This window comes from Periplaneta americana, chromosome 16 (assembly GCF_040183065.1).
Source record: "Periplaneta americana isolate PAMFEO1 chromosome 16, P.americana_PAMFEO1_priV1, whole genome shotgun sequence".
Taxonomy (NCBI): domain Eukaryota; kingdom Metazoa; phylum Arthropoda; class Insecta; order Blattodea; family Blattidae; genus Periplaneta; species Periplaneta americana.
This window is the reverse complement of record NC_091132.1, coordinates 136,167,960-136,181,899: the sequence shown is the minus strand read 5'-3', so window position 1 is coordinate 136,181,899 and position 13,940 is coordinate 136,167,960. Positions and strand designations below refer to the sequence as shown.

The 13,940-nt window shown below is 36.6% G+C and overlaps 1 protein-coding gene across 1 annotated transcript in view; it reads left to right on the top strand.

Moving 5' to 3' along the window:
• Positions 1–13,940, top strand: part of LOC138691407 (uncharacterized) — an 82,678-nt gene that overhangs the window by 11,486 nt on the left and 57,252 nt on the right. Inside the window, exons 3-4 of the mRNA XM_069813318.1 lie at positions 591–754; positions 3,839–3,959. Of these exons, the coding sequence (XP_069669419.1) occupies positions 591–754; positions 3,839–3,959 (285 nt within the window). The remainder of the gene's footprint in view (positions 1–590; positions 755–3,838; positions 3,960–13,940) is intronic.

The window sequence follows — 13,940 nt, the reverse complement described above, 5'->3', positions numbered from 1 at the left end:
CTGATGACCACTGCACTAACGCATCATCCATCTCAAATTTCCTAATTTCGAATCCTATAGCATTTGGTGAGAAGCTGTTCAGGCAATAATTGCAGATCGACGTATGTATTTTTATTTTATTTTATTGGGTTATTTTACGACGCTGTATCAACATCTACGTTATTTAGCGCCTGAATGAAATTAAGGTGATAATGCCGGTGAAATGAGTCCGGGGTCCAGCACCGAAAGTTACCCAGCATTTGCTCGTAATGGGTCGAGGGAAAACCCCGGAAAAAATCTGAACCAGGTAATTTGCCCCGACCGGAATTCGAACCCGGACCACCTGGTTTCGCGGCCAGACGCGCTGACCGTTACTCCACAGGTGTGGACTCGACGTATGTATGTATGTATGTATGTATGTGTGTATGTATGTATGTATGCGGTCCCGGGTTCGATTCCCGATTAGGACGAGTTGCCTGGGTGAGGTTTTTTCGGTTTTTTTTTCCCCTCACTCCTATGGTTGAATATCAGGTAACTTTATCAGGCGATTGGAACCCCATTCATCTTCGCCACTTTCTTTCCTCTCCATCATTCCGTTTCTGGTTTTTCAGACATTCTACCGGAGCCTCCCGAAGCTGCTGACTCTCTCGACCGGCCTCCGTGGATGGCGATGTTGGATTGCTTCTGCAATGGCACCCGAGGCGGACCTACTCGGGGAGGAGTTTCGCCTCGGACCGACAGGGGGGCCTTGGGGGAAATCGTCGAAGCAGGAATGGTATATGGATTTCTGTCGGCTGTAGGGACCGGTCGTTAAGGGAGTCATGTTGTTAGGGCGGTGCGTGTAAGGGATATGTGGCACGCAACTCATTCCATACGGAGGGTTAACGCAATAGATCTCAATAGGTCGCAATGCTAGGCCATCCATGGTCTCCTCAGTTAAATTCTATTCCATGCCATGTATGTATGTAGGTATGTGTGTATGACGTATGTATGTTATGACCTATCTATGTATATATATATATATGTCCTGTATTATGTACTAGCCTATATGTATGCACTATAACTTCCAGAACGGCCCCGAGGTTCACTCAGTGCCATTTGAAATTGAGTCCCCCCTCCCCCCGGAGCTGGTGCCGTCCATCATCTCATGTAGGCCTTGTTCTGAAGTCATGAAAACATGGAGCTCTACCTCCGTGTCCCCAAGCGCCTTCATGGTGCATGAGAAAATATTTTTACTTTACTTTATGTTGTGGACAATGGAATGAAAATGACATTAAAGGAAATCCAGAGAAAAACTGTCCAACTGTCGCTTGATGCCGGGGATTGATTCTGATCCTCTTGATGATCAATTATCAGTTCATTTACTGAGTTACTATTAGTAGTATTATTGGCATTTATAAAGTAGAAGTCACTGAGACTTATTGCTACTGAATACTTCTGTCCGTGTTTTAATAAATAGGCTACTATAAAAACAGATATTGTGATTATCGGGACTATCAGTAGCGTATGCTGAATCTGGAGTTTGGGTGTTCTGTTAAAAATATATAGTTGGTCTATCTCGCACAATTATTATAGGCCTAAGTGAAATATCGGGTGAACATTAACTGCCATTTTTAATATATAATTTAGTATTGTTTATATTTAATAACTAGGCGGAGGATGTTGATGATCTAAAAAAAGTTATCATTAAAATGTCCTTAAACTAATGGAAAAATAAAATAAAATAAAAAAGGCATTTAAATATTATTCAAAGTACTCGCACCACAACTTCTTAAAAATTAATCATCTTGTTTCAATGACTGCCCTGCAAATGCTGGAGAAAGGAGGCAACTAGAAATAACGTTATTCAAAATTGCATTGTTTATGATCAAACAATAAGCATGGCCAGTAAAATAACCTGTTTGAAGTTTCACAACCCGCTAACCATTCTACATTTTCATATTGTGAAATAGAAAAATGTCTAGTGTATTGTTCGCTTTTTGTTTTATATTGTTGCACTAAATGCGGAAGTGGCGGGGTAGGTCTACCCTCATTCATTTTATGTAATTTCTTTTCTAGTGGGCGAGAAGAGAATGGCTTTTGCAAAAGATATTTTACAGTGTACATTTCCAAGTGCTATTATCATTAAATAAGTCATTTAAATTGTTCACCTGCGCTGGCACACAGCTATGAACCCTAGTAAAACCTAAACATAGTAAATTCACTCACACAAACAGTAAACACACACGTCTTACACAATATTTTGTAACGCTACAGTTGACAAGTTGAGTTGCCTGTATACAGGACGACCTGCGAGCTTGCGAGTATACCCACCATGCCACCTTGCGCACGCAGATAATTATAGCAGTAACTCTCAGCAGGGGAGGTTCTTTTGTACGGACAGGACAACCACACCAGAACTCATCCCACTTCATCAGGCAGAGCGTACGTTATAAAACGAAAGCCGTTCTGGGGATGTTGTGCACATTCAACCAGCAGGCATTTAAAATATTTAAAAGTTAATAAATTAAAATTAGTCTTGAACTATATACGTCAATTTCCAATGAGATTACCACGCATTTAAATTGTGATAAATTAACATTATTACTGCTGCATTATATAAAACAACTTAAAATAAAAAAATGAGATTACCGAATTTACAGGGTGTCCAGCGCACACCTTGAACACCCGCAATATACGCCCCTGGGGACTATCTCGTAATGTGGTTAGTGCAGAGTAGACTTACCACTTAAAAATACATAAATATTGTGACGGCCACGTGAGATTCGATCTCACGACCGACGGAGGAGAGGCTAAGTCGGCCGTGTTTTGGGCGGGTTGCGCGCGCATATGCTTCCTGGGACATGTGCTATGGCGGAGAGAAGAGAGGGGAAAGAGCGACCGCGGCAGAGAGGAGAGGGGTCCGGATTGTTCGAGTGCTTTCTCTGGAGTGCTACCTCTGGACACGCGTCGAAATATCGAGAAATCGTACTTTCTCGCAACTATGGTGTGAGTATAAATTACGCACGCGAGTGAACTTGGAACAGTCAGTCAGTCAGTCAGTAGGCCAGTGTTGTTACAGGCAGATTTGAACTGTAAGCGAGTTAGTCTTGTGTAGCAGTGAAGCCAGCTTCGAGACCAGAGCGCGACTTGAGTTGTGTCCGTAACTGTGGAGCCTGAAGCCCGGAGTTCGAGTGCAGTGGACCGCAGTTGGGGGACCTGAGTTCGAAGTTCAGCGGATCGTCTCTGAAGGTCTGGGGTTCGAGATTCTGTGAACGCGAGTGACTGAGCTAGAAGAACTAGCCAAGACAAACGAGCTGTGAACTGAGAACTGAAAGTTCTGTGTTGTAAATAGTGCTTTGTGAATATTAACAGTTCATTGTTGTTCGTAATAGTCCAAGTAAATTGTTATTGTCGTCTGTGGAGTGCACTAACGAATACTTTGTTACTGTGTGGAGAGTAAATCCCATTGTTGACGGGAGTAGAATTGAATTGTAGAAAGTGAAGAGTTATTGTTGAGATAATAAAATTACATTGTTGTTCAGTATAAAATTTACAATATGAAACATGGAACGCAAAATAAATCTCAAAATATCTGCCGAAAATCGAATTCTTGTCCGTTGGAGTTGCAGTTAGATTTGTTATAGGCCTACTAAAGATACAGGAGGAATGTGCGTATGTTGCACGCCCATAAATACTCACTTTCGTGCAGGTTGACCGGTTTAAAGAGAGTTTTCGTGGCAGACCTGAATAGTCGAAATCAGAAAGTGATTGCACCGCTCACCGGAAATGCGCCCCCGCACTCTCAAGAACAACAAATGAGCTGAAAAACTAGGTAACCTGCTGACCTGGATGCACGTCTTTGTTGCGGCGCACTCAGATCGGAGCTGCATACATCCAGTGGCTTCTTGAACGTCGGCTGGACAACATGCGGCGGTCTCTGCTCCTCAGCCTGCTGGTGTTGGCGTTCTCGGCGGTCGCCGTCACATCCAGCATCCTGGGTAAGTCTTCAGTATTACACAAGAGTTAGCGATTCTCTTCCCACCATTTAAAGTAAGTCTGCACTGCACTGTACTACACATTATTTTCTCTGTCATAAATATCCACCTTACTTACTTACTTACTTACTTACTTACAAATGGCTTTTAAGGAACCCGGAGGTTCATTGCCGCCCTCACATAAGCCCGCCATTAGTCCCTATCCTGAGCAAGATTAATCCAGTCTCTATCATCATATCCCACCTCCCTCAAATCCATTTTAATATCTTCTCCCCATCTATGTCTCGGCCTCCCTAAAGGTCTTTTTCTCTCCGGCCTCCCAACTAACACTCTATATGCATTTCTGGATTCGCCCATACGTGCTACATGCTCTGCCCATCTCAAACGTCTGGATTTAATGTTCCTAATTATGTCAGGTGAAGAATACAATGCGTGCAGTTCTGTGTTGTGTAACTTCCTCCATTCTCCCGTAACTTCATCCCTCTTAGCCCCAAATATTTTCCTAAGCACCTTATTCTCAAATACCCTTAACCTATGTTCTTCTCTCAAAGTGAGAGTCCAAGTATCACAACCATAAAGAACAACCGGTAATATAACTGTTTTATAAATTCTAACTTTCAGATCAATTTGCTTACAATAAAGTTTGTTGCGAGGCTGAGTTCGAATCCCGGTTGGACTGATCATCTGGTTGTTTTTTTTTTCTAGATGGATATTTGATAATTCCATGCATGATCCTCTTCCCGCCAAATACCACCTCGCTATTATAAATTTCATCGACAATAAACAACCTCGCAGTTGGTGTAACCTTGTTAGATACGTAACCGATTAAAAAGCTAATATGTATCAACAGTCCTCTCTTCCGAAGTAAGTCTTAGTGAAGAGTACCGAACACAAAACTTTTTGTTTCCACAGAGGTTTTGTCGAACGCCGTTTGTTCTTGTTGATTTTGGGATACGCACTGTTTCTCTTGTATTTTTTATAGTTTGCATAAGAAGATTATGCTAAAGAACTTAACACTTGTATCTTCATTCATCTTATAAATCACATTCGAGAAGTCCTATATTCCATTCAAGATAGTGATTAGGAGAAGTACAATAACGTAGAATACAGTATAAAATTCATGTAAGGTATAAAAAATACATATTACACTAAACAACAAATTTTGACCTTTTGTCTTGCTCCGAAATAAAAATAGGTGAATATTACTAATATGTGTCCTAAATCTGAATTTAATTCCAAATTGCCCCATCACGTACCATTTTCCCGGAAAAGTGAATTGAATTTTTTATGAAAAAACTTCTCTTTCTTTTAATTTTTCATTGCTACTGATAAAATTACAACACACTAGGGATTAAAAATGCCTCATAATACTTGAAAAATGTCTACTGGATAGAAAAATGTACATAGTTTAAACACAAAAAAACACAATAACAATAAAAATATTTGATGCGTATAATGAGAAAAATCTCGGAATATGAACTTATCATTTAAAATGATTTTCTGAAAGACTTCCGTTTATAACTAGACCCGGCAGTGTCTTTTACAAGGAACCAATAATAGTCTGCAAGCATGCTGGATGATGCCTTTCCATTTCAGAAATTTCTTGATGAAATCTTTCCCCATGCTCGTCGCTTACCGCTCCAAGTTAGGAGGAAAGAAATCCAAATGAGAATGTAAAAAGTGTATTTTGATAGACATATTACATCCCATTTCCTCATATGGATTTAACATGGTTTCCACAAGTTCTATGTAGTTGTCTGCTCTAGAATTCCATGCAGAAAACCACATTATGGGACCCCCGCATTGGCAAAAGATCACGCGGAAGACCAAAAAGAAGATGGACCGACCTCTTCAGTGAACGTGCAGGAAGCCATTGGTCAAGCAGAGCAAGACATAGGGAAGACTGGAAAAACTAAGAAGACAAGTGAACAGCGACTAAAACCAGTGCGACAGAAACAAGCGAACAATATCAAAACAATGCAGAATGTGAATCAAGTGAACAATTTCAAGCATGTAAATACCTCTTACGCGGAGTAGCTCACCGCGTGAGACAAATAGAGCTCTCCCTCTATAGGAGGAGGCCTTTGCCCTTAACGGGACATTTTTAGGCTAATCATTTAATTTCATATCATCATAATGACTTCGTACAATACCAGATGAAATTATAAAATAATTACATAATTAAAATAGGGCATTTGGTTCAGGGAACATCCGTGTTCGGTAGAAGGATAAATCGTTTAACATGTTACTTAACTGAAATTGTATTTAAATAATTAAAATACGATCATTTTGGTTCAGAGAGTACTCATTTGGTGCAAGGATAATTCCTTTAACATGTTTCTTGGTGAGGAGATATCTTGCCCGCAGTAATAATGTCCGCAAGTTATATTACCGGTTGTTTTGTATGTTTATGAAACTTGGACTCTCACTTTGAAAGAGGAACAGAAGGTAAGGGTGTTTGAGAATAAGGTGCTTAGGAAAATATCTGGGGCTAAGAGGGACGACGTTACAGGAGAATGGAGAAAGTTACACAACACAGAACTGCCACGTATTGTATTCTTCGCCTGATATAATTAGGAACATTAAATCCAGACATTTGAGATGGATAGGTCATGTAACACGTATGGGTGAATCCAGAAATGCATATAGTGTTAGTTGGGAAGCCGGAAGGAAAAATACCTTTGGGAAGGCCGAGACGTAGATGGGAGGATAATATTAAAATAGATTTGAGGGAGGTGGGATATGATGGTAGGGATTGGATTAATCTTGCTCCGGATAGGGACCGATGGCGGGCTTATGTGAGGGCGCAAATGAACCTCCGGGTTCTCTAAAAGCCATAAGTAAGTAAATAAGTGTATAATCAGAAGAATAATGAAAACACTAATACATATCGTTTTTAACGGAGAATGGACCCAAAGGCTTAAGCTGGTTCACAATAAACCGGGAACGGAAACGACAACGAGAACGAAAACGGAAATATTGTTAAAATGTATTTAAGTGTGAACATACACAATTAACTTTCACGTTCCCGTTCCCGGGCTCCGGCAAGCTTCTCGTTAATTGTGAATGCTCACATTTAAATATATTTATTTTAACAATACTTCCGTTCTCGTTGTCGTTTCCGTTCCCGGTTTGTTGTGAACCAGTCTTTACACTGCAGTCATGTTTATTGCGCTCACCACTCCTGTTTTGTGAAGCGCGCGATTAAGGTGTAACGCTTCAAAACCAGAAGGTCGCGGGTTCGATTCCCGATGGGGTTATGGATTTTCCATTGATCTAATCCTTCCGGCCGCACTATGGTCCTGGGGTTAACCCAGCCTCTAACAGAAATGAGTACAGGGGCATATCCTTGGGGGTAAAGGCGACGGGCACGTAGGATTGACATCCCTACTGTCATTAACTTGCCGATTGTTTGTAAAGGTGAGAGCCTTAACGTCTCGCCTCACCCTCTGTGCCATCCTGGCCTGTCATGGCGTTGACTTTACCTTTTACTACTGTTCTGTAAATAATTTTGTCGCCGAACGGTCGCGTTCTTATACGAATACAGACGTTGCACTATGATAAAGATGATAATGACATATGATTAAGTCAAGATGGAATGAGTCCGAGGTCCAACGCAGAAAGGTATTCAGAAATTCCGCTTCAGTTGAGTAAGGGAAAATCTCGGAAAAAAATTCAACCAGAATTTTAACCCGGGCCCTCTCACTTCAGACATGCTAACCGTTAAAACACGGCGGTGGATAAAAGTTAATGTTAACGGCCAAACTGATAATTTATCACAAAAGTACTTTATCACTGATGTGTTCGCAAACTTTATTGAGAAATATTTAGTTTTGTAGCTACAGTGTTACATTATACAACATAAACGGAAAATGTAATATTTCTTTTTTTATTATTATTTTTTTTATTTAAATTCAAATATACAGAATAAAGAAATATAATTACAAAACAAACAAAGAGAAATACAAATAAATAAAATAATACAAGCAATATAAAAAGAAAATACAGAAGTATTAACAAAATTTGAGACCGAATGAGCAGCGCTCGTGCTCGGTCGCAGTTCAGATATAATATTAAAATAAAAAAAGAATAATAATATAAATAATTAAGTAAAATAAAATAGGAACTAAAATATAATTACAGCGGCAATGGAATTATATAATATAATATTAACACTAGAGAAGAATAATATCGCACGTGAAAAGTAGGACTAATATATATTTCAAAATTATAGAATACAAATATAATATAGGTTGATTAATTCAAACACATAGGCTATAAATTTATTTAATCAAATTGAAGATATTAACACGTTTCTAATTTTCTTGTTTCCTACCTGAATTTAATTCATGTGCTGATGATGTAGGTCTATCTTGACTATCTGGCTCAAAATCTGAACCGTTTAAATACGTGAAAGGGTAGACTACAGTGTTCATGTCATTATTTCCGAAAAGGTACGATATATGAATTGAACAACAGGAAGATAGTGTCTTAGTTTATAATATGTATCATCTTTTGTCAAGAATGACAGCAATTCATTTTAATATAATTGAGACGTAGAAGTTTAGAAATTACGTCTATTGACCATAAAATATTATACGAAGCATTTAATAAGCAAAGGTAAGTCCTTTAAATGTCCCAAATGTCAGTGTCATTTAAGTGTTCTGCTATGAATTTCTGGAACCGAACAGCGCTCCGAGCGGCGGAATTGGCATTACGCGGGAACCACTTCAGATCCGTATTTCAAGCGCTGTGCGCCAACTTGAATAATCTCGTAAGCAACGGTTTGAACACTCAGCAGCACTGATATCACTGTCTGAACTCTTATTTAACAATCAAAGAAACTACACTCACAGACATGCAAACATGCATGTATGAACCAGTGTGGGCTTGCTTTCCTTCTGATCTGAAAAAAGGTGGGAATTTGTAACAACTGTATGAAAGGGTTACAATGTGTGGAGAAATTACAGCATTATGAACTTACTTACGTTTACGTCTGAAAAGAGAATGAAATGTTCTATACAAATATGTAGTCATCTCAAAACTTCCAATTTGGACTTGCATCATTTCTATTCTGCACCCCTCAATTGCGAATATCATAAACATGATGATTTTGCCATGATAATCAATGACTTACTTTTATGGATTTCATGATCTAGGCTGCATTGAATAATGATACTTTTATTTTAAAATAATTATTATAAATTACTATTTTAAAATATGAACATTATTAAACGATCGTGGATATATTGTATTGAATTAGTAGGATGTGCATTATTATCACTCGTGTAATATTAATGAACTCGACTAACTCCTCATTCTTCAAAAATACACTCGAGCGATTATATTAATAATAAACTTATTCCATTAGTTACATAAATAACTATTTTTAACTGCGGAAGCTATTCAGAAACGATGAGATAGTCCGTCTATAAAAGAGAAACCATGGAATTACGTGTAGATATTACAAACCTAACAATCGGACAAAAACTGTCACACTGCCTCTATGTTCACCACAAACCTAAAGGAACAAGATAACTGGATCTAAAATTACAGTATATTTAAATGAGTAGCATTTATAACATCTACGCCAGTTTAATCTTAAACAAATTCGTATCTAACAGTGAAATTCGTCGCAAGGGTAGAAAAATAACACACTCTTCGATAATGACAGAAATAAGAGGCGAGGTTGGAAGAGAGGAGAATCTAAAAATAATTATGAGTGGCGCACATCAGTACAAATGAGGTACTTTAATATTGTTTTTATCCTCTTAGGTTAAAAATTTCAATACTCTCTTGCACAGGCTATACTGTGTTTAATAATTATCGGTCTTACTAATAAACCGTGTATAGTTTTTATACGAGACTTATGCAGAGTTGAGACAGAAAACGTTACTAATAAACCATGCATAAGCGATGGATGTATAAACAGTCTGTAACTATAGAATGGGGATTGCTTTGCAGTAGTTATATACACGAAACCCCCTGTTTAAGCGTTGTATATAGAGAAAAAATGGCCGCCCCTCTAACAGCTGTTCGTATCGACTGTCATTTTATGATGATGGTTGCCTTGTAACCACAGAGAAACAAACCAAAGAGCATGGAATAATTAGAATAAATTGCTGTAGCTTGTACTCTTTGACCAAAATATAGCGTGATAATCGATCAGAGCCAGTTGTTCTATCGATACTTGACACGATACACTGAGCGCTCTACCGGATGCAATAGAGAACCTCAGATATTCTATTACCTTTCGTAAATAAGCTACTTCATCATGCCAACCCTTTACTAAGAGACATAACATAAATTCAAACAAATAATTCCGTCTTTGACGGTCTTAGTAATCAATTTTCTTTAACAAAATCTATTTACATTTCAATTTATAAAATCATATTTTTGTAAAAGGCAAGGGTTCAACAGACCTGGTACTTTTAATAAAAACATCTTAAATAAAAAAAAATACCTTTCGTAATGAAGTAATGACGAAAGTATGACGTAGCTGTGTAACGACTTATAAACGAGCTACTCATTGCATAAGTAGCTATAAGACAGTTAAACATCTGTATATAGCCTACTGTAGAGTTTTTATTAGTAAGACCGTTAATGTCGTTCGCCTCTCACAGTGTATTGACAACCGAAACACCGAGTGGGGCGATGGGACTATTCCATATTTTGCTCCAGAGCAAGCTGATATTTCCCGCAATAAAATGGGCAAGCTCATCTTTCGACGAGGCGTTAATTTGAGATCTACACATCGAATAATCCAGGGCAAACCTACGTACCTAAGATTTATGTGTCAATCAAAAAGCGTATATGCAAGGCATATCAAAAGCCTGAACAAATCAAACCTAACCTGCCACTGATTCTCGACCTTACTTACGAACACTGTTTAAGAAACTATCACGCTAATAGTAAATACCATAGAACAGAGAAATTCAGTACGCAGATCTCCAATTAACGTTTCCTATCTTTCGTTCTACGAGCACCTCTGTAACGAAGAGTGCGATTTATAGGAAAATTCAATAATTTTGTCATCAAAAAATATTTCGAAAACTTATATGGGTGACTTATTCCGAAATACTGAGAAATCTGGTATGTTTATCGTTGTTTATTTCTTCTTTTGGCACAAAAACCATTTCAGCACTTGATTTGATCTGTTTTCCACGTACAATCAAGTAAACCATCCTCAACAGCTAATCTTCATGTTAGAATGGCAGCATCTGGAGTTTCTGTGTACAGTATAATTGTTGAACATCACTTTCATTTTCATCAACAATACCAAGAGCTTCTTCAAGAGTATTCCCTTATGAGACTGAACAAAGAGGTAGTATATGCCGCTTGGTCGAGCTATATTCAGGGATGGCCAGCACTGATTCAATAGATAAAGGCAAGAGAACTTATTAAAACTGTATCCATGTTAATTTTTAGATTTGCCTGAGAAGTATAAGTGCATTATAAGAATGTAAATTTTAATTTTAATGCTCATTTTTCACAAGTTTGAATTTTTTATTCAAAAGAAATATTTTCTCAACTTTTCGTATAGAAAAGTGAAATTTGTAGGTATAGGTCTATTTATTTAGTAGCCTTTCAGAATGTTTTCGTAAATCTAATATACCGTATATACGTATTACTGAAGATAGTGTATTGAAATTTTTGAAAATATTCGTATGGAAATTGTTTGTAAGGAAATGAATTAACAAAGCAACTACTGTTACATCATAAGGAAAAGGTACGTGCGTATGTGTTGTATAGCTTCAGCACATTTCGAGAAAATAATTTAATATTCTGATGATAGGAAGTTGCTCACAAAAATCACCTTAAAAGCATAATGCGATTAGAGTTTTGTTATGGAATATTAGTTACACTTAAAACATATACAGAACCTAGGTAACTTTGTTTTGTGCTGTAATATTGTTTTGATTAGTTTATTGATTACTTTTGTAAGGCTAAAGATACCATCAATATAAATTTCAACTTATCATGTCATACTCAAGCTCTTTCTTTGGAATACCACTTTCTTTATGAATGATGTGTTTCATACACTTAATACAGCATAATTATACTACTATGGAATTTAAGTGAATATTCCTTCTTAACTCTCTATTATGTTATTAACATTTAAAACACAACTGCAATATTAAGAAATCAGTGTTAGTACTTTTGTTTTACAGACAATATAGATAATATTAAACAGAAAGAAGCCATATAAAAATAACGACATGAAATTTCACGTTCCGTTTGAAGTTTGTGCACCACTGTTTTCTTAATCCAACAGGTTGCTTATTCATATACACAACCCTTCCTCTTTCCATACTTAGCGCATGCTGCCTGCGCACGACGTCAAGGTCAGAAAAATGCGCTTGCTCTGACATCACTGCTCTACATTATTATTATTTCGAACAACACAGAGTGCTAACATATAAGCTTAGAGGTGCAAACGGCATCACGCAAATTTATTTCAATGCTGCTTCCATAAATAAAAAGAAGTAGAGTTTTGATTACTCGCATAATGAGTGTAACATTATAGACTAACGGTCATATTATAATCAAAAAATTAAAACAATACATTTAATTACAGTTCATTATTTACGAAAATCGGACAGTCATGTTTTGCGTTACACAGGTTACTCCATATGTAATAGTGAATAATTGAATCACTTGAAATAAGAGTGTGATATGGAAACCTCTTGTATCACAACAATCAACAATCAGACTATGCAGCTAGACAATTATAATTGTTTGCAGGAAATTATGAGGTAGCCAAATTAACGTTTTTATATCCTACACTAACAATAAATGATGCCATACGGCATCGCTAGGATAATAGGGTTAAGGTTATGTACAGTGTTGTGTATTGTAATGCAAGGTATTTGTTTTAGAATACTATAGTCTATTTATTTTGTAAATTGTGTATAATAATGTAAATAATGTTTGATCAATGTTAGCCTTTATTCTATATGATAGTGTAAGTAGAGAAAATAGCGTATTTTTGTGTACATGGTGTAAAGCGCTGTGTTCAAAATCCGATTGTCAGAAAGACTGTTTTTCGTCTCTACAATATGACCTTTCTTCAAATATTACTTTTGTAGAATATTTATTTTTAATATATCAATTTTTATTCATTATCTTACTCATTCCTTCGACCCAAATTGTTATATACTGTATATATATATATATATATATATATATATATACTGTATATATATATATATATATATATATATATATATATATATAATTTTGCATCAACAAAAGCCGCCCTAAATAAGGATTTAATAGATCGCCTACTAATCAATTCACAATGAACTATGAACAAGGAAATTGTAATTGTTTGAAGAATTACAAGTAACTAAACACATCTACATTTTGCTTTTACTATTATTATAATTTTATTATTACTATTATTATTATTATTATTATTATTATTATTATTATTATTATTATTTAATCGTACCTACCTTAAGACTAACTGTAGTAACTTTCGAGGAATATCACTTTTGTTGACGTCGCGTCGTACAAAATTTTGTCGAATATCCTTTTGAGAAGATTAACTCCATATGTAGATGAAATTATTGGAGATCATCAGTGTGGTTTTAGGCGTAATATATCGACTATTGATCAGAGTTTTTGTATTCGACAGATATTGGAAAAAAAAATGGGAGTATAAGGGTACAGTACATCAGTTATTCATAGATTTCAAAAAGGCATATGACTCGGTTCAGAGAGAAGTTTTATATAATATTCTTATCGAATTTGGTATTCCCAAGAAACTAGTTCGATTAATTAAAATGTGTCTCAGTGAAACGTACAGCAGAGTCCGTATGACACTCGACAGGAAATTAAACTCAGAATAAATACGGGAAATGCCTGTTATTATTCGGTTGAGAAGCTTTTGTCATCTAGTCTGCTGTCAAAAAATCTGGAAGTTAGAATTTATAAAACAGTTATATTACCGGTTGTTCTGTATGGTTGTGAAACTTGGAC